Genomic DNA, 27,218 nt, shown 5'->3' on the forward strand with positions numbered 1-27,218 from the left:
AAAAAAAGGATGGAAAAGACCGCAGAGTGGATCCTCATTTCTGATTGGCCAGAATCTCCCCAGTGACAGAGTTCACACACTGATGCCTGAAAATATGCAAATCACAACAACATAGCAATAGAACCACAGTTAATTCTGTGTTATGAAGACTTTGAAGGTCGCCACTTGCCAGACATTCACCACAAAGGGTTTTTTTAACGGGAAGGAAAAGTGTAAAGACTCAAATGAAAAGAAAAAAAACAACCGACTTGGAGAGAATCTGGACACTTGTTTTTTGTACTGAGTGTTTTTTTTAAATTACTTTTTTTTACAAAATGGTCTTTGATCGTAATGTTTCTTTTTATTTTTTATCCAAACCTTGGCATACATGGTGGTATTGTCTCAAATTTTGTTTGCCAATTAAAAAATGGCTGTTTATGGATGATTATCATTATTGGCAATGGAACCTGTCGCACAAACAGGTTTTATGGATCTGATACTGAGTCCAATGTGACTTTAAAGGTAACTCGTGTGGGACGTTTCTCTTGATGCATCACTGTCACAATAACGGCCAGTGCTTCAGCCTGCGCGACACCACGTGCACATCTTCACGTATTGTACAGGAGAGAAAGAAGAGAAAGAGTTCACTGACGCATTTTCTCAAATGTTGAATCAAAACAAAGCATTTAAGATCAAATTACATTATGTGTTACAAGATGAGTGCAAATAATATAATCTGTTTTTCCTTGTCTTCGTTTCAAAGAGAGTAATTCGATTTTTTCAATGGGCAATAGGAAAGTGCTGTTGCCTGTTATTACCTCCACCAAGGAGGTTATGTTTCCATCTATGAAATTTGGAGAAATGATGGGACATGGGCCGAGAAAGAACTCATTACCTTCAGTAGAAAGGGGCTAAGCCAGGAATAGGGTCAGTGTTCACCAATTTCCCTAGTGAATCATGTATGGATCTTAATGACAACAAAATCTGCCATATTTGAAAAATATTTATGAGTGTCTGCAATATGGTGCAACAAAAATCTAGATCTTGTGAATTGAAATGTGGTTTTATAAGGGGACTGTTGGGCTGTGGGCTTTAAAAAAAAAGAAAACTGGAAATGCAGAAAACAAAGATGTGCACGTGGTGTGAAAAAAGGTATCGGCCTGTATTACAGAACTCTTGTATTGGGATGTTTAGCCTCTTGGCACCAGTGACAGTATTGTTGCTTTTGGACTTGGATTTGTATAACAAAGCTTGTAACAGTGACATATCCAAAGAGAAATCCCTGCACGTTGCATCTTTAACATTAAAAAGCTCACACTACCCCAGAAAAATAGAAATTTTCACTCATACCAATGACATTCAACATTCAAGTGCCAGTGTTTTTGTTTACTGTCTTTTGGTCAAGTCACTTTGTAAAATATCAACTTTTGTATTAGGCTTATAAAAATAAATATTTCTCAGAAATGCTTGATAAATTACACAAACTAGCAGCGAAAGTAGACTCGAGAACTGCGCGCGAACAGCTGAATCCCACGGTTGCTGTTAACTAGAACTCCACCTGGTCCCGAAAAAAAAGAAAACGAAAAGAACTGTTTCATATGTGGAAGAACCTTTCCATACGACACACCCACACACACACACACACACACACACACACACACACACACACACCCACCCACACTGTATTGTTGAGAAACCTCTCCTTCTACTTCACACTCACTCACGCATACATACCCCTCGGAGGTTTTGAAGGACGTGTGCTACAGAGGACTAAAGTTACTTACTAAAGTATATTTTGTAAAACTTATCGGGGGGTTTGAAGTCTTTCTACAACAGAGGGGCCTGCAGGCCGCAGCAATGGGACATAGCACCAGTAATTGGTCACTGACCATCAAAATACTCCTGCTGGCAAGTTAAGTTACCGCAGTGACGCACGAGCCATGGTGACGCTGTCAGTGTATCTGTCGCCGTGAAAATGGTGTATACAATTGTAACCAACTTCCCGATCTGCTCCATTAGGGCTGGGTATCAGCTTTGAATCTAAGGCATCAAAAAAGGTTTTGAAAAATATTCAAAAACCATAAAATAAAGTGCTGGATTTCAATAATACAAAGTTTTCTTTCAAAGGGAAGAACTGAGCCTGTCCTGCTTCGAATTAACAAAATATACAGGGATCTTTAGGATTCATTTGCAAAAATAAATCAGTCTGGATGAACTAACTTCCGTCCATTGAGCTCTGCTACTACTGTGGCCAAAAAGCGAACGACAACAGAAGTAAGAGGAATCAAAAATGGAACACAAAACGGCAACTAAATCATGTTTTTCTGGGCCTTAACACATCTTTCTGAAAGTTTTTTAATCTGCTTGTACCATTGATTTGCACAACAGCTGAGACAATGTTTGATGTAATGTTTGAATTGAAATTAAACCCTGCGAATGCTCCGCACTTGTGCGTTTGACATCCTGGGGTGACTGTGGTGACTTCCATGCACGGTGAGGTCACAACTGTATAATTAACTTACTCTTACTCTCGTCTGTCTCAAAGTACCCAGCCCTACCCCACTTGCTCCAGGCTTTTCAAGGCACCGTGCACATCACGTCAGAATCGGAGCCGATTCCACTTGAGCCAGTTTGTGCTTTGAATCCAAACGGAGCGCAGACGGAAAAAGAAAAGAAACTTGAATCTTGGTGACGGCAAAGTGAACCAGCCACGAGTAGCTGTATCTCTATTGCACTTCCTGTAGAGGTCCAGAGCCTCGCTGTGGTGGGGAGGGGTGTTTTGACGAAATGGGGCGAAGGGGTTTGGGGCACAGTGGTAGTTTAAGTGTTGCTCCAACACAGTTCAAAAGTAACTACAGCTGATAGATACAGTCCGTCTTCCTAGAAAAAAAGGACCTAGATACATTGCATATTTATGTGCGTGCTCCGAACACTACGTCGTGACGAGATTGCTCTATACACAAGATGAAGAGTGAGGTAAACTCAAGTTCCCACAATTCCCTGCTGTAAACCGGCAAAGTTAAAAATTCCTATCTACACTACCAGCAGTCAACAACATGCTCAGACCCTGTCTTAAATCATAAAGTCCTAGCATCGGTATCACTGCATGTGAAATGCCCAGTCACTCCCCTGCAGCCTGTAATCACTCCATTATTCCAAGGTTAGTCTATCTGCCCCCTAGTGGCTGTTAGAAGGCACGGCAATGTCTACACAGAACCAGATTCTTTCTGCTACGTTTACCTCTGACACCATTTCCTTCTTGAAGGACTTGGAATTTTTATTGAACTACACCAGCTTCATATAAAGCCACAGATTCAAGTAACAAACACTGACAATTTCCCCTCGAAAACAGGGACTATGTAACAATGTCAGTTTGCGAGTGCTAATCCCGTCGTATTCAGTCAATATTTAAAGGCAGACACTGATTTATAACAAGAGCTTGAAAGCGTCCAAATGTCCCGACTCCAAAAACAGCTCAACAACATCAACGATATGAGGATTTCGAGACGCTAATGGGTAACGCAACACAATTAAGATTGCGTATCATCAAAAGTATAATGAGTTTCAGTCTCTACGTTTCCCAGTGTCCCCAAGAAAAAGTGCAACTTAAAAGAGATCTGTCCACATGTAAAGTGAATTCTAAACTAAGCAAATCCTTCATTAGTGATTGTCATCTGCAAAACTATCTTCAACATATTGTCCAGTCAGATTTCTGTCTCCCTGCTGCTGCTGCTGCTTCTTCTTCCTTTATTTAACAGTTGCTGTAAGGAATCTAAGACGGAGACTATCCACCATTGCTGCAGGAGAAGCTAAAGTGTTTTGAATCGTTTATCAGGTGCTGACATAATTTTTTTGGGACACCTCAAACAAAGTTCTGGTCAACACCAATTTAACCAGTGCTTCATTGTAGTTTAGCCATAATTTGAACAATAGAGAGAATGATGCGCTACAGTAACAGTTGAACCACACTTAAACAGCAACTGAACAAAAACGCAAACTAATTTTCAGTTTTCGGCTCATTCGGAAGGTTGACGTGGTCGATGCGTCCTCCCTCGATTGCCACAACTGTCTCTCCTGCCACAAATAGAAGCTTTTTGGAGAATCTACACAAAAAAGGTTTTGCATGTGATCTGCTGTCTGCTGAGTCCTCTGGCCTCAAACTCTTCTCGAATCGCGCCAACTACTTCGCTGAACCTCCTTATCAACTTGTACTCGAGGGACACGGATTCAAAGACTGACCCGAGCATGACAAGAAGTGTAAAAAAAAAAAAAAAAAGGAATAGACGACCGGAAAAATAATAATAACTAAAGCCTGCTGTAGAATTGTAATCATTGGTTTGGCATTTTTACCTCCTTGACCAAAAAACAACAACACTTGCATGTTTTGTTGCCTTGGTCCAGCCTTGTCATGTGTCAAAGCCAGTGGGCAATTTGAGGGAATCTGATTGGGTGTGTATAAAACTGTAAAGAATAAATCTGCTGAGCTGGTTCAAATTGCCCACTGAGCTCAGTTTATCAGACACTGCGTGGTCCAATGTCGAGTGATCAAAGATAATCTTCTACACATCAAGTGTTGTTTCACTTTTAATTCACATTCTTTTTCAGTGGAGATTCTTCTCTTTCTATTTTAAAGAGCCTAACTATATACACAACCTAGATTTTTTAAATTTCACTAAAATTATTGATGTAAACAAAACAAATGAATACCCTGATAAAAAACAAAAATGTCCCCACCAGGCAGCAACAGTGCATTTTGGCATATTCTGCTGCTGATAAGAGAGTGGGGGATTGGGCTTCTACCACTGAATCATTCAAATGACAGTGGAGTTTCTCTTATATGTTCAAACTGGGACCAAACACGGACATCATGGGTGCAGGTCAACTGCTACTTGTAGCCTGGTTCCATGGCAGAGCAAAGTGGGGCTAACCAGGTATTAAGCATTAAATATATATCAAGTGTTTTTTATGCCACTTGTCCATTAGCACACTTTATCCGTCCTATATCTTACTGTGCTATGCAGACGCAAGGATTCTTTAGGATAACGTGGGACAGCGTTTGGCCAAAGCGTATTCTCTATAAACAGATTCTGCATGTGAATATGCAGAATCTGTAGAGGGACCAGACTTTGAGCAGGTTTTAGTTGCTTGCCTGTAAACAGTATGTGTGGGGAGATAAAGAGCAGGACCACATTGAACGAAACGCATTGACTATCGTTTTTGTACTTATTTGCACTCAGATGCATAGCTGTTCATAGAGATCAGCCAAAAATGTCTTGAATACGCATCCCTCTTTGTATGATACAAATAAATGCATTGGACGCATGTTGGCATGTTGGCAGCCCCAAAAATTGGCCGTTGCCCCCAGAGGATCATTTATCCTTAGACAATAGCGGAGTGGCTCCGAGATTTGTCAAAGTGTAGCACACACCAGCAGTGTTGCATCATTTCACAATAACATAGACGCACAGGAAGGAAGCGACAGTTAAGTCGCAGTAGCTGGAATGAACAGTTGCACTTTGATGCAAGTAAAATAAAATCACTAATGCCAACATGCTGCTGGTGTGCAGCTTACGTAGAAAGTGACGGTGCAGCGGCTGTGAAGCAACATGAAATGACTCCGACGTGTGTTGCCTTTAAAAGCTACTCGCGAAAATTTTGGCTGGTATCTTTGAAACGTTGCAGTGGAGAATTTGACTTCATTAGAAAAAAAAGTGATGAGACTCATATACGTTCAAAGCAATTAAAGCACCTACAATCTAAAGCCGAGTAGACATGGGTGGAATACAGCACAGTAAGACACGATGACGACACGATGATTAAAATGTGCTACAGACGTGTGGTTATATCTCCCAGAAGCCCCAGCATCTCCCTGCTGTGAAACAGATTAGGCTACAGATTCTCTACTTTTATACCCGACATCAACAGATCTGTAAGACCTAACAAATAAACTGGAATTACTTATTTTAGAGAAGACTCTTCATGTAACTCTCCAGGATAGAGTGAGCAAGATTTTTTTTTGTACTATTATAGCCGTTTTTTTAAGTTGTGTATCCCCTTGAAAGAAGCTTTTTGGCAAACAAGGGCTTTTCAATGTTTGTGGTGGAAGCGGAGCCAGTTTCCCAAGAGCATGGTGGCACTAAGAGTCAGATGAACATCCAGAGTCACTGATGAAGTTTCATAACTGTTGTTTTCAGCAGCAGCAGCCATGTTGTGGTTTTAAGTAACATTTTTATAGTGCTGCTTTGGCATCACTGTAGGATGTGGTTTCAAATTCAAGAGACTCAAATCTTGCAAGATTTTCATAGCCGAAAGATTCTTGATGCTAAAAACTTAACTGCAACAGGACAAATCTAACATAACACTTTGAGGATCATCTCTACAATTACAACCACATATTTGAAGGTAAACACTGCGGAATGCAACACGACGCATCTGCTGCTGCACAGCACAACCAAACTCTCTCTCAGTGACTCCCTGTCGAACTGTGACCCAACAGTTAGTGACAACATGGTTTTGAGAAACTCAAACTCGAGCTCAAACCAGAGCTATAGATGTGACATACAGGTCAATGAGTCGGACTTTGTTTCCCAAAGGCATAAAACCACTGCTGTTATCTCTATTTACTGCCTAATTAAGCCAAATGTAATGTTTTTTTTAATCCTTTTTAGTGGCTCTGGATGGGGGTATGTTCAAAAAGTACAGAAACGTGGTGACAGTGGTAATACGCAGTTGGGAATCAGCTCATCAGAGACCTCCAGATGAATTTGAACTCCAATAGACAGATAAGGAACAGTGTTGAGGTTCCTCACCACAGATTTTATTTAGTTTTTTTTTTTTTGCCAAGGTTTGATTTAGTTCAAGCCTAGTTTGTTTCCTTCCAAATAGAAATAAAGAAAACATGACTGAACCCATACATGACATTGAATACACATTTTTTCAGTCACAGTTGGCCGATACTTGTGGCCAGTAAAGCATAATGGCAATAAAAACAATGGAAATAAGGGACAAAAGTTCAACTGCTGAAAGGCACAGTACAGAAACAAATGATTCTCCATTATGTTTTGCTTCAAACAAAGAAATGCTATTTGTCATTGTGATATTAACAACCACTGGAAGCGCCCCAGCTCCTCGTCTCTTCAGTCTCTGCCAGACATTTTTCTCAAAACGAATGTTTTAAAAAGGTGACAAAAAAAACACATTTTTGCGGTTTCTTTAGCCCATTTTAAGAATCTGTCGTGTAAGTGAAGTACACCTCAGCCTCACCTTTCTCCGCGCTATGTTTTAGAAAAGTTCCTGGCCGGTGATTTACAACATGGCCATGCGTTACTACATACAAAGATGGCGTGTGGAGGGACACAGGAAGCTGGCTTTGGGTGAATACAGAAAAAAATAATAAAGCCAAAACTAAAATCTTAAACTGACATAAATGAATATCCCTCTGGTCTTCTACTACTGTAATGTAGAAGTCCACACACTGTCAATCTTGTGTGTATCATATAAAAGAACACGTAAAACTTTATAACTGGTTTTTTCTCTTCAGACGTGTCACAGAGGGGAAAATACTTTAAAATGTCCTTGCTGAAAACAAAGGATGTTGCTAGCTTGAAGTAAACCTGTGGCTAAAAAATAACCCGCTAAAATGAAGAATCCTTTTAAACTGTGGCCAATTGTAAGAGGCGAGAGTCATCAGGAACTAAGAAATCAAAAACCAAACGGAAAACTGTAACGACGAAGGGCGAGATGGAAAGAAGAGGAATTAAAAGATCTTAGCGCATAAAGATGGAAGGGGGGGCTATATAAACGAGTATAAATAGTCCAATAACATGCACATGGATTCTTTATGGAGGGGATGTAGACAGATGGAGTGCAGACAGTGTGAGGAAAGGAATGAGGATGAGTGAGAAGAAGAAAGAAGAATGAGTGAAGGAGAAGGGATGGAGGAGAGAGGAGGAACCTAGTTGCCCCACCAGTCAACTTGAGAGTGCGAGTAGTTGCCGCCGTATCCGTCACTGGTGTAGAAGTTTCCAAAACCACCTGAGACAAGAAACAGAGGAGGAAACTGATAAATAAAGAGACATAATAAAGGAGCCAGCTTTTCAGAAAACCTGCAGGTTTTATGCTTAGGTTGAGGAGTGTGTCTTTATCCTGTGCCTTCGTTCTTCATGGGTTAAAATGAGCTTTAAATGAACACACAGTCTGGTAATAGGTAGCATAAAACTGGACATTCAAATGTGTATAATGTACGTACAGAGTAAATGCCAGAGGGACCATATTTACCAAATTTATTTTAGGAACATTTTTCATAAATTCTTGGCATTTGAAGAATGACCATATATCGGTTATGTGATATTGGACAGATCCTCACCTCCTCCAAAGCCTCGGGTTGCTCCATGTCCTGACTGGTTGCGACCTCCGCGTCCGCCAAACCCTCCGGTGTTTGCTCCAGCGGCCGTCTGACGATAGTCACGTGCTCCGAACCCTCCAGCGAACCTGGTGGTGAAATCAAATACGTTATTTGTATCAAATATGGAATAGTAAAACAGTGCAGCCTTTACGTGACAACTAAGATTTAGAGTATGTTTACCTCTTAGAGCGTCCTCTGTTGCTGCTCTTATGCTGGTGCTCATAGGCCAAGCTCTCAAGCCAAGAGGGAACTTCCTGTTTGGCCTCTACGAGGATGTCCAGCAGGTCTTTAGTGATGTTCCCGTTCTTATCATTGAAGAACGATGTGGCCAGTCCTACAGGGAAAAAAGAATCATGGTAATCGCAGCGATTTGTGAGGTGTGGCTCAAAATGCTGAAAGATCATGCACCAGACGTTATGTTGTATTTCCACTGACATTAGCTGGAGTCTTACCCAGGTTTCCAACTCGTCCTGTACGTCCGATGCGGTGGACGTACTCCTCTATGTCGCTGGGCAGGTCAAAGTTAATAACATGCTTCACGTTGGAGATGTCCAGCCCCCGAGCTGCCACCTGAGTACACAAGACAAAAAGACAAAATATTCAATCAATATCAATGCAGAGTTAGCATTACCGCCACTGTCTATACGTTTTTCAGTAACTGACCGCTGTGGCAACCAGAATGGGGCATTTTCCTGATCTGAACTGGCTGAGGGCCTCTTCGCGGTCTCTCTGGGAGCGGTCACCATGGATACTGGTGCAGGCGTAGCCCTCCCGATACAGGAAGTCCTCCAAGGCATCGGCGCCTTTCTTGGTCTCCACAAAAACCAGAGTCAACGAGTCCTTGCCTGATGAACCGAGAGAAAAAGACATCAGAGGTTAATCACTGAAGGTGAGTTGATGATCATGGTGGTCATACCAACACAAACGGCAGATTTTAAGTGGCTGAGAATAAAGTGGTTTCTATGTTTAAAGCTCGGATGAAATATGACATTTTATGAATGAAGGCCTTGATTGGTTTGTCTTCTGCACTAGAAGAATCAGGGGGTCACCAAAAATAATGAGGAATCATTTTTTGGAGATCAGCAGGATATAAAATTGAATGCATCTTAGGGTTAGTTACTTTTCATTCTTCTCTTGTAAATGAAGTCAAACACTAGAGACGTTTTCAGAGATGACTTCGGTGTTTTCTACATGTGTGTCACCGCTCTTTCACTGGGAGGAAGTTGGTTTTTTGTTAGATTGTTTTTTTCACCACTCACTCATGGTGACTCCAGCGGGGGATCCCCTGCTGTGTTCACACATCGACTTCTATGGACATCATACTAGGAGGCCAGGTGGATAAAGTCACTCGGACATTTGCATTCACACATACACCTCCTCCGGAGAAAATACGGAGGTGCTGCGGAGCTCAGTGCATTTCTCTAAGGAGCTTAGATGACCTTTCAATCCTTAAGGCTGCTCATGACACAGCAAAAAATAAGCATCAGACTTTGTATTTCACAACACGCTGTGGATCTGACTTGTAACTAATAGACTGTGGCACAAATATCACATATTGCACACAGAAATCCCAGGTCATTGTGCTTAACACGCAATTCCCCAACTTACTCTATCAGTTACTTTTAAAAAAGAAAGGACTTGAACGTAGGAAACATGCTTCATCACAATGACACAAGTATTTCAAATCAGTTTCTGAGCAGATTCTGGAACGTCGTACATCTACTAATAATGCAGCACTCACACGTACGTGTCGGAGGCTTTGAATGGGGTGCCGACGTGTGTTGCTAAACTGCTTTTGGGTTCTGTATTTTTACTTTGCTGGCGCTGAATGTGGTAGAAAATAAGCAGCAGTCAATCTAATGGCGTTTAAATGAATCCCCAAGCTCAAGTGAGAGAGGAGGCAGAGAAAGCTGGTGAACCTGGTGTTTGTTGATTTTATTTCCCATGTGCTTTTTGTGTAGCTTTCCATGGACAGCTAGCCCGAAAGCCGAGAAGACACAACTACCGTCAAGCACAACATGTACGTGAGAGTCCTCTTTCAGGTAGTTTAAAGTCCATGATGTGACACTTATATCTTGATAACATGCATCTTATGTAGTCATTGTTTTTATCACAATACAATTACGTCTTCTGTGCAACAGGCAGTGGGGGGTGCAGCGTGAATAAATAACCAAGAATAACTAGCTAACAGCATCGGCAGCACTGCGGCGAGAGCCACTGATGGAGAGAGTCTGGTCAAATGCTCCTGTTCCAATGGCATTACCACCTGATTATAAAGTGGCCAACATTTATCCACTTGTTAGCTGTTGACAACACCACATGACCACACTCTCTCCATCAAGGATTTGGTTCTGACATGAGGACACCACAAAGAGATGTCCAAAAAGAAAAACAACCACACAACAGGCACGTTTGGTTTAAGCTGAGCAAACCTGACCCATGAAATGATTCACAGAACAAAATAAATTAAATTAAAAAACACACGCAACACAGGATTCTTCAACCACAAAAAAGAATAATAAAGGCAAGCAATATTAATTTAAACTATGGAATGACAAGATACAGGTTCATTGATTGAGGATCTTACCAGGTTTCTCTATGTTGTCTCCCGTATTGTCCTGTACCTCGCTCGGGATGACTTGGGATAAAACCACACCAAACCACCAACATGTAAACTGCACTCAAATAGAACCAATACCAATAGAAAACCAACTGTGTGTTTAATGTTGCTCAAGGACCAAATAACCGCTTTTACTACGAAAAAGAAAATGGATAATTTCTTTACGGGTTACTGTAAAAAAAAAAGAAAAGAAAAAAAAGAATATTTGCTGATTCCTTTTGGGTAGGAATAATATTTCTTCTGCCTTCCTCAGACCAAGAAAAATATAATTGAATGAAATGACTATGATCTAAAAGCTCTGCTGGATGTTTCTTGCACAAAGCGAAAGAAAAGAAATAAAAAAAGAAACGTATTTTATCTGGGCAGTGTGTTTTTAACTCGTGTTGATGGTACCAGGTTGAAATGTGTCTATTTTCACTGAAATATGTGAACATGGGATGTTGATGGACATTACTTTGATTTAAACATGAGACACATAGTAATGTAGAGGCTGAAATGTAAGGACGACAGTACGTCAATGGTAAAAGGGTAGAGCAATTAAAACTGCACTGTGTATATGTATTTGTGTGTTTGCAGTAGCTTGACAGGTTAGGGTTACGAGTTCTCGCTGTGTGACTGTCTCACCTGTAGCACTGAGCAGGTCCAGGAGGAAAGACCTCTTATCGCTCTCTTCCACCCACACCACTTTCTGAGTGATGTTCTCTGAGGTGGAACCCACTCTGCCCACGGCCAGGAAGATGTACTCCTCCAGGAAATCCCTGGCCAGGATCTGCAGGAGGAGCAGACCAAATCTCATCAAAAGATTTTAGCGCTGGGTTTTTGTAATGGTGGAGCCAGAGGGACTGATTGCAGGAACTAAAGTCACTGCAAACACACCTGGATCTCCTTAGGAAAGGTAGCACTGAACATCATGGTTTGCCGGAGGCCTTTGTGTGGCATGGTGTCCTGCTCGACAATGCGCCTGATCTGTGGTTCGAATCCCATGTCCAACATGCGATCTGCTTCATCCAGGACCAGGTAGCTGAAGTGAAGGAGAGGCAGAGGATGAAGCCTTCAAAATAAAGCTAATTTCTAAATAATCCTCATAAAATGAAACTGAGAGAATATACAATTTTATTCATCACTCCCTCGTCCTGTCCATGTCTTACTTGCAGTAGTCCAGTCCGATCTTGCCTCTCTCCATCATGTCTACCAGTCTTCCTGGTGTAGCAACCAGTAGGTGGCAGCCTCTCTCCAGATCTCTGATCTGCTGGCCAATGTCCGCTCCTCCGTACACAACACAGGGACGCACTCTGGACCTGTAGGAAAACTAAAAATAGAAAAAGAAGGATAGAGATAAATGATAAATAATTGGGAGCAGGGAGGGTTAATGTGTGTGCATGTCCCATACCTTCCTGGCTTCATCATATATCTGCAAAGCCAGCTCTCTGGTTGGAGCCAGTACCAGAGACATTGGATACTGCTTACGACGTCCGTACTTCCCGTTCTCCTGCATAACAAAGATAAAACACCACAAAACAAAAGTTTAGTTCAGGAGTCACAGGACAGGGCTGATTGTTTCAGCGGCTCGGACATCACGTCTAACTCAAATGTGCGCTTTGAAATAATGTGTCTGTTCAGGCCACTACACAGTATGTCAGGGTGAGTCACATGGTTCTAATCAAGTATATGTGCCTCCAAAATAGAAATTCTTCAGTCCAGCAAAAACGCAGCTGCACAGTGAACACTTAGCCTTTACCTGTCCAGAGGCTTTAGCTGCATTCAAAGCTTCTCCTGGTCCCTCAGTGTAGATCTGGCTGAGAATCGGCAGCAGGAATGCTGCAGTCTTTCCAGAACCTGCAGACACAAAACCAAGACAGCATCATCTCAAGAACCTAACATCAACATATAAAAGATGTGACGCACAGATGTACAGTATGCATGTATGTCCTACCTGTCTGTGCGCATGCCATGAGATCTCTCTTTGACTTGACGATTGGAATGGCATATTTCTGGACAGGGGTCGGTCTTGTGTAGCGACTCAGAGCGATGTTACCCATGATAATCTCACCCATGTCCACGTCTTGGAACTACATAGCACAAACACAACCACAATGTTCATGTAACTGTGCAGCTGATGTATAGTACTGTTAGATTTCTAATAGATTAATTCAACCACAGAAGCTCACACTCTCAATGTGGTGGGGGCAGTTCTGCCCTGTGGCCTCAACAGGAATGTCATCATATTTCTCAAAGTTAATGCCCGTGTTACTGGCAGAGAACAGCTCACTGCAGAGGAGCAAAAGAAGAAGAGAGGCAGAGCAGGTTAGTCCAACATTCAGAAAATAATCTGACGCAGTGTCAAGCTACCTCCACAAAAAAAGTCAAACTCTACTCCACTCACCAGTGACATTTGTTTAAATACAACTTTTTATCACTCTAACATTTTGTTTTATTTGACAGCAGCATTTTGTACGTTTAGGAAAACATTGCAGTGATTTCCGAACCCTAAAAGACAGTTTTAATGATGACTGATATTCTGATATCATGATTGTTTGCTAAATTCAACTAATTGTTTTAAACATAATATTAAAAAAAAAAGATGAACACTAGGGCTAATTTAATTCTTTGTACAATTCACTTATCTATGTAGTGAATATCCAGTTCATCCATTTCCCTGACTGAAGTTTATTAAAGTATTCAATACACAAAATCCCAGACTCACTGTTCAAGGCGTTCGTTACGTGGTGTTGGTTTGGACCAATCCCCTTCATCTCGGGACTCCTCTACCCAGCGGCTGTTTCCTCCTCCTCCTCCACCACCAAATCCGCCATGCTCGAACCTGAGCATAACAAATGCGTGATACAAGATGCATGATGCTGCGATGCCATTTTCTTAATTCTGCACATCTAACTGAAATGCATTTTCACATTTCTGTGGCATCTCAATCTTAAAAGTTGTTCCAGGACAGTGACAAAGATTTTTTTGAAAAAACTATCATGTCCTTACCTCCCTCTATTAGCGTTGCCCCTGTCATTGAAGAATGCAGACTTCCCTCGGTTGTTACCAAAACTGTTATAGGCGTCCTTGGCTGTGTTCCAGCCACCTGCATCTGAGAGATGACGGAATGAATGAACATAACAATGGAAGAGGACACATTTTTATACATTCAGTGTTGTTAGTGAAACATGAGCAATCTTTACTCTTCACCTTAAACTTTTTTGATTTTAACTTTCCCTGGCTTTCATTTTAGATTTTCAGATCCACAAAGGTGCTACAGTGTCACCAGCAACATTCCATCTTCTCTGTGGTTCTGATTTTGGATAATTTAAATTATTTGAATGTTCACAGAAGTCACCCCTGTCTGTCCCTTCCCTTAATTCCAATATGATGACCTTGGATGACAAGGATATGATAACAACCTGAAAATAATGCCCCTGGCCACAGTTAATGCTGCGCAGAGGCATAAAAGGAAAGACATTAATCATATAACTGCAGTTTGAAATGGTAATTGGTAAAGACGTTCTGAAAAAAAACTAAGATGTACGCACTGTAGAGGAAACTCTCATTTGGATGCTGGATCCCACCTTTGTTTTCGAAGCAACCAAATCCCATTGGCTGTGCTGGGTTAATGGGGTTGAAGGCTCCTCCTCTGTTACCACGGTAACCGCCTCCGCCGCCTCTTCCCCGCTCCATGCGAGGCGGGCCCCGGTTAAATGTGTTGCCGGCCATGCGGTTGTCATGGTAGCCATTTACAAAGTTGTTGCGCCCTCCGTCCCAACCAACTGTGGATGGAGAGAGGACAAAAAATGATCCAAGTATCAGAGAACTGATGTTTACCTGAGACTCAGATATTATCTCAGTTCTTCACAATGACAGAGTGATCAAGATTACAGATTCATTATTACCTCTTTCTCTGTGGGATAAAATTAACAGCAGCAAACTGCAACAATCTTTATCTCTACTAATCTTATACAAAATAATTAATATATGATATATATATTGCGTTTACTGCAAAGTTAACATGTAAAAGTATTTATAGTTTTCTAGAGATTTCTGTTTGCAGCAAACAAATGAGGAAGTGGAGGTAGTAGTGCAGAAACTCACAGTTGGCTGGAGGCGCCATGGCGTAGACACCTTGTCGACCAGCGGCGAAGGCATTTCCTGCTGGATGGGAAGAAAGTGTTTCAATTGTGATTTTTCATCGGTGACAGATACAGTTAATAAAGGTGCCTTGTGGAGTTTTTGGCCACTTGTAGCATCACACAGCTTTGATTTGACAATGAGGAATGTTTTGGCTCATATCCTGTTGACGGTTTCGAAGTATTGCACTGACTGATAGGTCGAGGAAGAAGTAAAGTGGACGCTGAGATAGAACAGTGAACGATTTCAAACGTTCAAAATCGAGGCTTTGTGATTGTTAGGTAGGAGGTAAATAGGAAAACTCCACAGGACAGCTTTAACTAAACCTCACTCACCATTTTTGGAAGCATCTTTGTTCCGTAAATGCGGAGGAATGTATCGCCCTGTAGACAGAGACAACATCAGTGACTGAGTTTCCTTCCTTTGAGGTCTCAGAATCTGAATGTACAATAATATTAAATATAAATAGACACTCAGTGACTGTGGCGACCACTGATCGTGAAACTACAAAATGCAAAAGCATTTTAAGAAAGAAATTTAAGATGCCCTGTAGACATGCTTTTTATATATATCTACGAAACCTATGCTCCTTGGTTGAAAAGGTCTTCTTTTAGCTGTCCTGTGCGCACCTTTTCTCTTTAAAATTATTTTAACCGTTGATTTTTTAAACCATATCACTATATATTATTAATTATCTTCTTCACATGCACGGTGACCTCTTTACTCCTCATAGTGACCGACAACTCCACCTCCGCCTAAACAGCAACTCACCAGCCCATGTGTGAGGGTGTTTGTGCACGAAACCCACACTTGCCCAAGACGTGTGCAGTTGCCAGGGGTCCAGCACATAGCATTAGAGCGCCATGTCTTTCAAGGATTATGTATATCAGGGTACTTTTGGTGCGAAACACATGAGCACCAGTGACAATGAATTTTTTACTTGTAGAAAGGAATTTGTAGTAGTAGAAAATGTTGTGTCCTTCCTAAGTTGTTTTTTAGGAATATCTCCAGTTTTTCAAGCGTTGTTAATTAATTGTGGTGGTAAGACGTCCAGGTTTGTGACTGTGCGTGCACATGGATGAATAAGAGAAAAACAAATAAAATAAAAATAAATATTAATACATTTTGCCTCCTTACTGCTATTGCCTCCAATTTGTCCATCTGCAGCACTCAAGTCGAGGACAGCGAGCTGGAAAAACAGAGACAAAGAATGAGGACAAACAGTTAACACACTAATTTTCTCCAGACAATGCACTCTTGCCTTATTCTTCATCTATCCATCTTAAACCGTATCCAAGTGTTTCCATTAAAGTTTTTCCACTCAAAACTGTAAAATACACCACAGAGGTGATGACTCATGGTCTACATGTTCATTCAAAGACTGTATAGAAAGATGAACACGAAGGCTCCCAGAAGTGAAGCCAAATCATCTTGACTGCCCCCCTGGTGGCTGGCTTCAGTATAGATTGTTAACCCTGCCTCCTGCATGTTAGCAGATGGGACATGGACCAACCTTAAAGGTCAAACCATACATTGTAAATTAAGATGGGTGACATGACGGCTCCGCAAGATTGATGCCACAGCATCTCTGCAGTACAGGTCATAAATCCCATCTCCTCCACATTAGCAGATGGGATATAAGTCAAACTAGTACACATAATATACTCTTCTTTCAAAGATGGTCACTTTAAGTAGTAGTAGGTTGGCTGATTCTTGATTCTAAATGTGCAAGATGGCCACGCTGTCTGGGATGATGCTGTTTCATTTCCAAATGGAAGGACTTGAAGAAATGCCTTTTAATCACAATTAAGTGTTAAACATCAACATTTGCTTTGGTAAAAGGTCTAAATGTGTTATTCAATGCTATAAAACAGGGTGAGACTCGATTGGTCGAGCGTGGCACCCATCCCCATCTCCAGATGACATCATCGGTGCAAGATGGCAGCGCTCTGTGTCCAGGATATTGTGGCTTCATTTCACGTCGTCCATCTTTACAAACAGTCAGTGACTGATGTGCATTTGATGGCAGGAACCTTTGGGCAACATTTAGCGAAGAATGAATCAGTTTCTGCGTTAAAACCTCATCGATGCAGATTTGTTTGTGTGCATCCTGAGGGAGACGAGAGGCTGTTTGCTTTAATGAAATCACTCCCTCCAAACATCTCGCCTGTTACACGTTGATCTCTGAAACACCACCTGGGAACATAAAGTACTTTTAGTGGAGTCTGCCACACAAATGCACCAACGCTGCTGGTGACGCAGATAATATTTTTTTAAACGGGACGCAGCGGAGACGAGCCGTGCAACGCTGCGTACTGCGAGGCGGGCGGTGCGCCACGGTGTCAAACGCCGCATTGTTTGCGTGTCAGTCCCGCAAGCTGCATCCCCGCATACCTCCATTTTATTATTGCATCGAGCTGCACGACAAACGCAGTGGAGATAATAGTTCAGGGGTGCGTTTGATGTGCTCACTCGGGAGGCCCGACGGGAACACACGGACGTCACTCGTTATGAGGCTTCCTATTACAATATACTAGCTTATCTGCATGCTAAGCTAACAGACACGTGTATTAGCAACAGCTGCTGTTTATAAATTAGTCTTGACGCAACACTAACAAACAAGTAATCTAACCCAAACATTCTCCACATCCTGGTGTCTTATCCCCGCCCCGCCACTTTAGGCCATCTAGGTGCCGGAATGAAGCGCACCCGCGGCCAGCTAGCACGATAGCATCTGGTTGACGGTGTCTTTTAATGGGGGGCTAGCCGGCAAGCTAACATCCATCCCGGACATTTTAACACTTTCCCCCAAAAGCCTGACGCTGCAACACGCGTGCAAAGGACGCGGCTCACCTGCTGCTCCAGGCCGTGGGCATTCTCGATGGCCACATGACTCATAACTATGGAATATGGAGGAAAAATGTTGTCGCTGAAGATGGGGACCTCTTTGTTTGCCGGGGGTTGCTGGACGCGCTGCCGCTGCTTCTTCCCTGCGCCGTTTCCGAGGTTTCCACGGGTGACAGTTGTTTCTTCGGCTCTCGACGGTCACGCGTGTCCGTGTCCGGTGCTACAGTTGAATTCAACGTTGCGGTGATTTGCAGGATCTTCGTGCAAACTCAGCTGTTGTTCGGTTTTGCGCTTCTAGCTTCTGGGATGAGAGGCTGTCGAGCTAGCACGCGGGAAACGGCAAAGCACATCCGGTGACGCCAAAATAAAAGTCAGCCGACGAGCGTCAGACAATATGTTAATGTGCTGGATATGTACCAAATGTAATGTGACATATTCATGGTGTTATCAATCCAAATATAGCCGTAAAATTATGAATTAAATCTTAACTCAACCAAGGAGATTTTTACTTGCTGATATGAAACTCCTAATTGAAGAGTCACTTAAATGTCTATCTATGGATCTGCATTCATTCTTACCTGTGGACAGTAATGACTTTTTTAAAAGCATTTCATATAAGGAAAAACTAAAAATATTCCAAAGTGCAACCCCAAAGTGCAACCCCAAATCCCTGTACTTCCGGTCTGCTGTCGGCTAACACAAGCTAACTTGACTTGTGTCATAATTAATCCAGACACCGCGAGACTTTAAACCCTAGTTTATCGTGACGTCATCGCTGAACAGAGAAGAATACTTATATTATAACCATACTTATATACTGTATAAAGTATTAAAGTAAAGAACTTTTGTAATATTGCAATAAAGAATATACAGAACCGCTTGTCACCTTTTTATTTATTTTGATATAGATTATTTTGATATAGATTAATTAATTAATATATCAAGTCAGAATTCACAGTTTATGTTCTATTACTGCTGCATTAATCAGCCTGATTTTAATACAACACATTTATATTCCATATGATTTGCTTTGAGAAAAGGTTTACACTGAATATGATATACACCCATATACACTTTGTAATGAAATGATGCCATGGTCTCATTGCAGAATAATTTCTTCATGCTACAACTTAGACTGCAGAGTTTAAGGAAATCAAGTTGTAATAGTTTAAATTATTCCTTTCAGATCAATTTGACGTGTAAAATGTGAACTTAATCTGCAGACAAGTGCACGTTTCAAGAGAAACTGATTCTAAAAATCTTCTAGCAACAGATGAATATTTAGGAATGAATATCATCTATATTTTCAAATTGAACGCATCACAGGAGCTGATTAGTTCATTTTAAGAGAAAATCAAGGAATAAGAACAGACCTCACAGAGCAGAAAATCCACAGCAAGTCACCCTGCATCGACACTAATACTATTTCAGATAATATGATATATTCAGTCACCTTTTAGCCCCTTTCACATGTGCCTTCAATACACCTGCAGTGTGAAACATGCAATTATATCTTTTCTGGTTGAGGTAAAACTAATGTTTAGATTAATCTGGACATAATTGAGATAATAACAATAATAAAATAATACAAATAAATAATAGCAATGCTTATTCATATACATGCAGAGACTGGTGATGTGTCCACACATAGATAAGACGTTACTAACCAGTACATACAAGAGTAAACTCTGATATAATCTTTGTTATTATGGGTTTAATTCTTCAACAAAATATTCTCCCTAATGCTGCTGACTGGTAGCTGGGTTGCATGATGGGGAATGTAGTTTTACTTTTGTTCAAAGCATACAAAGAAAAACATTTCTCTTTGATTCAGCCTTTATCTTGTGTTTATGATACCGCATTAACATGGAGGAGGCAGGGTTTATGACCAATACTGCAGTCAGCCACCAGGTGGCGACTTAGAGCTTCACTTTGAGAGAGCAGCCCTGTCGTCCATCTTTATATTCTGTCTATAGCTGAGATATTTGCAGTGTTCCTTTCCTGTACTCAAAGTAGTATCACTTTATTTATAATTTTTCTGCTTTAATTACTTGTGCACCTTCATTCATTCTGACTTTTATTCCACTTTAGTTTGACGATCATCTGTTTCCTTGAGGGATAAACGTTCCCTGAAGTCAAAGACAGAAAGAAAAAAAAGACTCCAGCCATTCTTGTAATTTTTTTGCAGTTGCCTCGTGTGGGATGGGTTTACCCTGTAACTTTCCAGCTCCAGTCTGTAACTTTCCACTGCAGCAGAGTCTGTTTGGCAATGACATCTCAACTGACTAAGCTGCAGCATGTTTGCTATCTGTGGAGCTTTTAAGTAGCCTATGGGAAATCTACTTTGCATACCATGACCAGCGGGTTATGACATGTAACTGCCTCACTCGATCAGTTGTTAAGCAAGTTTTACTTTAATAACGTTCACTTTTTGCTTCTGCATTCACAGAGGTCTTTAAAACTACAGGCCATCCTCAATCAAGCACATCAGTTCAGAGAAAGCAGACGAGGTCGAGCAGGTGGTTTATGAACACTCTACAATGTTTGACGTACAATAGCCCTCATGAACACATCCTGGTGGAGGCTTTAAATGGAGCAGAACGACCAGTTTTGTTAGATGTTTGCTTTCCTTTAGGAGATGACCTGCGGGTGCCAAAAGGAGTCAAGTTCAACTGAGACAAATACAGTGAGCAGCAGCAACTCAGACATTTAATGACAGGAGACTGACTGAGGTAGTTCCAACCTTTTATTTTTAAATTGTGCAAAACAGATGGTGTAAAAACTCTACCGACAAATACAGGAAGACACATTTGAATTGCATGGACTATTCTAGTATCACCTTTTTGTAGTGTATGTCCTCCGCCTGTTTTCATAGAGTTCATCCTGAACCATCACTGAGCTGATTTTATAGTTTTCGTTCATTTAGTAAAGGTATTTGAGTTGAAGGCAGTGTTCGAGTTGTACAAAGAGTAGAAAAAACAAGGACAAGATCACATTAAATGCTTATTTGTGCAGCTCAGGAAACATTGCATCACCTTTCAACAGTTTGAACAGTAACAAATGTACAATACATCATTCATGTGCTGTAATAACAAGGTATTATCTCTAACCTTATATAAAGAGTTGAAAATTACTGCTCTTTCAGGTACAAAACATGAAAAAAAAATATATAAAACACAATAGGGTTGAGTTATACATGCCCAGTAAAATCAAATTTAAGGCAAAGTTACATTCACTACGAATTTCCATATCATGAAAAGCATTTACATGCTAACGTGAGCATACAGCACCCTGTGGTGTCATTGCACATCCAATGAAGTGAGATTTTAAATCAAAATGTAGTGCGTTCACAAATTCCCTGCACAAAACTGTAAAACGTGGCCAGAAATATTCAAGGTTATTGGCATTAGTTGTTAGGATGTAAGGCTCGTACCCTTTCCATGCACATGTCTAAGATTGAGCATAGTTGAACTTTAAGGGGAAAATACCCCAGTATGTTATGTGAATAAACTCAAGCACCAAACTCTGGTTGTGAAACATCATTGGCTGAGCAGCTGCCAGTAAGCAAAGCACTGGACATGTTCCAGAGCCCCCTAGGTTACATCTACCTCAGAAGACAGCTTACACTTCGCTGGAAGACACACATATCGTTTATTGCTAAGGAATGATAATGTGTTTACTAATGTTGATGAAGTACATGATAGATCACAGCAGATAGTGGGGTGCTCCAGCTTCCCTGGGTGTTTTGCTAATGTGTGAAAGTAATTCATTACCCAGGCCCATGATTTGGAGTTAATGGAGCCTATAAGGAGAAATAGATAAAGAAAAAAATCCCCACAGAGCAAATAAGCACCATCCCTATGTTCAGGATGATTCTGATTCGCTGAGGTTCATGGAGAAGCTCATCTACCATCCTCTCCTGTTCCTCAGTTGTAATGACCTGATCTCCGGACGCTTTCTCCTTGAAGCCACACACCCACTCTAAAACCTTCATGTACCTCCTTGTCTCCGCTCCTCCTGCCTCAAAGCAGCCCCCCTCTTCCTCCTCCTCATTCCTCCCTCCTCTTCCGTCTCCTTCTGCCATTTTGGGGTCTGTATTCACTGTAAAGCAAGCATTCTGGATTGGCTGGACAGTAAATGATTCAGCATTTTCATGATTGGTTTCAATGCCATTGTGCTTGTTTAGGTGGTCTGTGCAATTTGCTTTACGAAGAACACTGTCTCCATTTAGGTTTCCATGGTAAAGAGGCTTCAAAGTGTGCATGTCTTCTTCCGCCTTTTCTTTCTGTTTTAGCTTCTTTCTCTTGTTCAACCCCCACAGAGTCGTTGTTCTGATTTGTTCTTTTGTGGGTGGAGCAGTGCAGAGACTCACAACAATAGCGACTAAAGCTGACAACCAAAACAAGATGACCGCCACATACATGAAATGGACATCTTTGATGAAAGATGGCCGCTCGTCGGGCTGGTCACAGAGTGGCTCACGGTAAACAAGTGCGAGCACCAGACGCAGCGCTCCAATGGTGAACCCCACCATCCCACCCCAGAAGGCCCCTGTCTCATTGCAGCGATGCCACAGGACTCCAAGCAAGAAGATAGCAGCTACAGGTGGAGTCAGGTAATCTGATACTTCTTGGATGTAATAGAACATCTGGCCTCCCTGCATCTCAATGATGACGGGTACCCACGCAATGCTGATGATCACCATAACAACCACAAACAGTCTTCCAACTATCACCAGCTCTCTTGAGGACACCTTCTTCCGTAGCATCTTGTAAATATCCAGCGTGAATATGGTGCTCGCTGAGTTGAAGATGGAGTCCAAGTCGCTCATTAGAGCTGCGATCATGACAGCCATCATCAGGCCGCGGAGGCCGACCGGCATCACGGACATGACGAGCCGCGGGTAAGCCACGTTGCTACAGCCAGCTGCAGAGCCGCACACTTCCATGCAGTGCTCTGGACTGATACACGCCAACTCATCAGCAAAGAAGATCCTGGAAATCATCCCTAGAATAATGATGAGAAATTAATCAGACGTTTATTATTAACAGCCAGGACTCAAGGTGGTTAAAAAATCAATCAATGTTTTTACCTGGGATGACGATGACAAACATCGGCAGGATTTTCAGGACGCCGGCCATGATGGTCGAACCTTTGGCGTGGGCGATGTTCTTGGCTGCCAGAACCCGCTGTACAATCACTTGATCTGTACACCAGTACCTGGAACACACAGTGAGGGTCATTAGAGGCAACAACTAGTCTGCAACACAGTCAAGCTGCATTATGACAAAGCTGATGGGACACGTCTTCTGGAGACCATGAATAGTTTGATATAATTCTACGCAGAACTGGAACCCTACGACTTCATAAAAAGTCTTGGACGATTACCAAATGGAGGCAGGAGTCTGGCCCAGCAAAAAACCAGGCCAGGGCAGGTCTGGATCCCTTGGTCCTCGAAGGATCTTCAACGCATCTGGTTTTGGGTTGAGGTGTTGGTGGCAGGATTCAGAATACGTCAGATTGGGTGAAGACAGCAAGATGGCAGTGATGTTTGGTGACGCCTGCATGTACTTGATTCTTACCCCTTAAATTGACATGGAAGGACTTGGTTAACAAATAGGAAAGTACACTGGAACATGGTTTAAATGATAAAACTTCAATACACTTCAGACCTTCAAGTCCTCCCACTTTGACGAGGCTGATGCCGGTGAGACACAGTGCTCCGCTGATCATGAGGAAAGCCTGGACTGTATCTGTGTAGATGACGGCGACCAAACCTCCAGTGACCGTCAGAAAAGCGGTCATGGTGATGAGCAGGATGATTGACAAGTAGAGGTTCCACCCCAGTGATTCCTGGATAAACAAGGCTCCGGCATAGAGGTCAACGGATAGCTTGGTGAAGATGTAGAGGACGAGAGACAACACTGCAAAATACACCTTCAGTCGTCTCCCTCCGTAGCGTTTGGACAGATACTCTGGCATGGTGTAAACCCCTGACTGAATATAGACAGGGATGAACATCCAGCCTAACAATTGGAGCAATAACAGGGCATTTAACTCCCATGCAGCAACGCTTAACCCACTAGCAGCGCCGGATCCAGCAAGTCCAATAAAATGCTCACTTCCTATGTTGCTGACAAACAGAGACGCTCCGATAGCCGCCCAATTCATGGAGCGCCCTGCGAGGAAGTAACCGCTAACTGTGCTGCGATTGGCTTTCCACATGGCCAGGAAGCCAATCGCAAGCACCAGGATGAAGTAGATTGCCACGACGGCGACATCTGCCACTTCCATGGTGGCAGCCATGTTTGAACGTGGCTGTTAAACAGTTAATTTCTGAGAGTAGGGCCGTTGTTTCCTGATTGCACTTTAAATCAAGTTTTGACACACTTTCTCACAACTAACATTGAAAATGTTTTTTGATGGGTGGGAAACAAATTAATCATCAACATTTATCTGCACATTATTATTTATACAAAGCAATTTTAAAGGGGAAGCCTGTGAATATCGTTCCTTCTGGCAGTTCTGAACCTTTGCAGTGAACCTCAGCTTTGGGAATCGACACAGGTTGTGGCTGGGCGGCTTAATAAAATGGTGTGCATTGTATCAGAGTTTCCACTGAGGCAGCCAATAGAGAGAGAGGTCATCTTGATCCTGCAACAGAGAGCAGATGCAACGAAATGTTTTTATCTCCGAAGCAATGCAAATGATTCTGTAGGATCAGACAATAGGAAAACTCTTGGGAAACATATTTTAGAAAAAGTGGAAAAAGCTGCGCAACATGCAGCAACATCACAGTAAGTTATCAATACTTGATCTTCAACCTAAGAGTGTGTGAATGAAGCTCTTTTGATAAAAGAAAGCATTGTTCTGTCGGAGACTAATCGACATGAGTCTGGTTGTTAGACGAGCCCAGACAAGTCAAACTGCTGCGGTTACATAAATATCAAATCGTGTTCTCATGGGTTTCCTAAATAATAATCACATTACTGGTACAGAAATACAGTAGATTCTAATTGAGCTGTTGCAAAAAGTATAAATTCACATAAATGAACATTTTTTGTGTGTCTTTATTGCAAAGGAGCCGCGAGAGGTTGTTGGAACACTCTTTAGTACTCATGCCAAAAGTATGTGCTGAGTGCAAGAGCTGATTTGATGCTTTGTATTGGTTTATCCTTACATTTAACATGACCCATCATGCCACTTAGTAGTATCTTTCATCAAATCAAATCCTACTGTGCAAAAGAGGAAAATCTTGCCAAGTGTATTTGAGCAATACCCTGCAAGCTGAACAAACACAGAAAACGTGTTTATTTAAAGCCACAGAGCTTGAGGTGGGAGATGGTGGTCTGACTGTTTTATTATATGCAACACACAAAACCTGAAAAATGAGTTTTGGTTCACCTCAACTGGGAACAACAACTTAGAACCTTTGGTGCTTGAATGGCTAATGAAACCAATTCCCATAATTTTACAATCAGTTCTAAATTGTAGCCTCTAATCACTGTGTCTCCATACACAGATGTTGTATGATTGACGTGCATGTCGAGTCGTTGTCTAAAGACATAAATACGACTCGAGCTTTACAGTGTACAGGACATGGGAGCTTCCGAGGAGCTGACAACCCTCTTGAACCACACACCTGACAAGCAAAAGGCAGGCTGGTGAACTGATGTCAGCAGAGGTGAGGGGTCACAACTGAGCTGCTCTCTAGTCAATACTTCAGTGGCCTTGTTACAGGACTGTGGTATCAGAGCTGTGTTTGTATTTGTTTAATGTGAATCTGCTCTGTGGAGGACAACTAGTCTGTGGAAAATCTAAATCTCTCCACACTGATCCAATCACCTTACTACATCGGCAGCAGGAAAACTTTCCACTGCCACTGGGAACAATGTCACCAGTGACACTTCCTCACCACAAGAAATGCAGAATTGTCAATAATTGCAGAGTTTATCTTGATTTTAAACAAAGACTACAACGTTAATAAGACGTCCTGAGGGGAATTCTGGGCAAACAGAGGTTTTGATAACAAACAAACACTTTGTCAAATGAGCAGCAACGTGTTCCATGAAATACAGTGAAGTTCAGTGGTTGCACATGTGGGTTTTCACTATTTTATTCCATTTAACTACACATGTGGACTCATGTCTGTTCTGCATGAATATATATTAATCATAAATCTAAAGGCTTCATATAATCTCACTATCTTTGACTGTACACGAGAACAGGGGGTTAGTGTTTTATTTTGATTGATAAAATAAAACAAATCTTTTCTAAGGGAGTTTTCTGGCACTGCATGTAGGAATATAATGCAGAGACATAAAATATACTTAGAATATTCATATACATTCTTTTTTGTAACATTTAATGTTACTATGAATATTATTCTATGATCACATCTTTTACTGAGCTTCATTTCTGTAAAACTGCACAATTCATTCATCATGTTTAAAATAATAATAATAATCAAATGTATTTACATGGCACTTTGCTTAGGATTTTGTACATTTCTAGATTGAACAGAAGAACAGAAGTTTCAATGGAGAACACAGTTGGTATGAATGAAAAAGGATAAAACAACTGATCTGCGCAGGTCGCAGTTCAAGTTGAATTCCAGAGACACTCACCTGCTGTTCTGTACTTTTCTGCTGCTCCAGTCGTTTCCCAGTTTGTGTGTAAAGAGGAAGGTTCTTCAGAAACACGTCAGAACTGGTTCGAGCTCCAGTCTGCAGATGGTGCAGGATCCTCACTCTAATAAAGGCAGCTGGAGGCCCCGCCCACAGCTGCAGCATCATCAGCACCTGAGTGGAGGATCAGCCACAGATGATGAAGATGAAGATGATGATGATGCCTCCTATCAGTGATACAGTTCAACACATTTTTGTTGCACTCTCAATCCTTATTTGCACTATTGCATTTTGCACTAATCAAATTAATAAATATAAATATAATAAATACTTGTAATCAACACAAAAGTTTCATAAAACAAATAGAATAAGATGAATAAAAAGCATAACATATACATACACAAATAATTAAACCATAGAAGAAGAAAAAATCAGTGGTATTTTAAATTTAAGTTGATTTAAGCAGACTTAACAAAAACGCAATGAGAAAAGTTCATGATATTGTGCAGCACATTTACCGTTTTAAAAGACGTCTTCATCATTTCTAGATGACAAAAGTTTTCTATTCTTCTTCTACATATTTCCTCTAACTTAGTCACCCTCCCTGGAATCTTACTGT

General features: G+C 41.5%; 2 protein-coding genes across 23 annotated transcripts; both read right to left on the reverse strand.

Annotated features, from left to right (window-relative positions):
- Positions 1 to 6,774: 6,774 nt before the first annotated feature.
- Positions 6,775 to 18,614, reverse strand: ddx3xb (DEAD-box helicase 3 X-linked b). 22 transcript variants are annotated; one of them, XM_069520563.1, is made up of 20 exons: positions 17,979 to 18,291; positions 16,248 to 16,314; positions 15,461 to 15,508; positions 15,090 to 15,149; positions 14,570 to 14,767; positions 13,992 to 14,088; positions 13,708 to 13,824; positions 13,172 to 13,271; positions 12,937 to 13,072; positions 12,742 to 12,839; positions 12,394 to 12,492; positions 12,152 to 12,312; positions 11,880 to 12,024; positions 11,628 to 11,772; positions 10,971 to 11,021; positions 9,047 to 9,228; positions 8,836 to 8,953; positions 8,564 to 8,717; positions 8,345 to 8,469; positions 6,775 to 8,013 (listed from the first exon to the last, which is right to left on the reverse strand). In XM_069520563.1, the coding sequence occupies exons 1-20, from the start codon at positions 18,021 to 18,023 to the stop codon at positions 7,934 to 7,936; spliced, it is 2,226 nt and encodes a 741-aa protein (XP_069376664.1). In that variant the 5' UTR covers positions 18,024 to 18,291; the 3' UTR covers positions 6,775 to 7,933. The 22 variants fall into 22 exon arrangements, with proteins under 22 accessions (XP_069376664.1, XP_069376663.1, XP_069376659.1 ...); XM_069520562.1 differs by having other exon boundaries at positions 13,992 to 14,094; XM_069520558.1 differs by having other exon boundaries at positions 13,992 to 14,094; positions 14,534 to 14,767.
- A 2,086-nt stretch (positions 18,615 to 20,700) lies between these two features.
- Positions 20,701 to 26,737, reverse strand: LOC109640070 (sodium/myo-inositol cotransporter-like). Its single transcript, XM_069520497.1, has 5 exons — positions 26,600 to 26,737; positions 23,645 to 24,626; positions 23,361 to 23,556; positions 23,065 to 23,192; positions 20,701 to 22,979 (listed from the first exon to the last, which is right to left on the reverse strand). The coding sequence occupies exons 2-5, from the start codon at positions 24,276 to 24,278 to the stop codon at positions 21,775 to 21,777; spliced, it is 2,163 nt and encodes a 720-aa protein (XP_069376598.1). The 5' UTR covers positions 24,279 to 24,626; positions 26,600 to 26,737; the 3' UTR covers positions 20,701 to 21,774.
- Between the last annotated feature and the right edge of the window lie 481 nt (positions 26,738 to 27,218).

Source organism: Paralichthys olivaceus, chromosome 24 (genome assembly GCF_024713975.1).
Source record: "Paralichthys olivaceus isolate ysfri-2021 chromosome 24, ASM2471397v2, whole genome shotgun sequence".
Classification (NCBI taxonomy): domain Eukaryota; kingdom Metazoa; phylum Chordata; class Actinopteri; order Pleuronectiformes; family Paralichthyidae; genus Paralichthys; species Paralichthys olivaceus.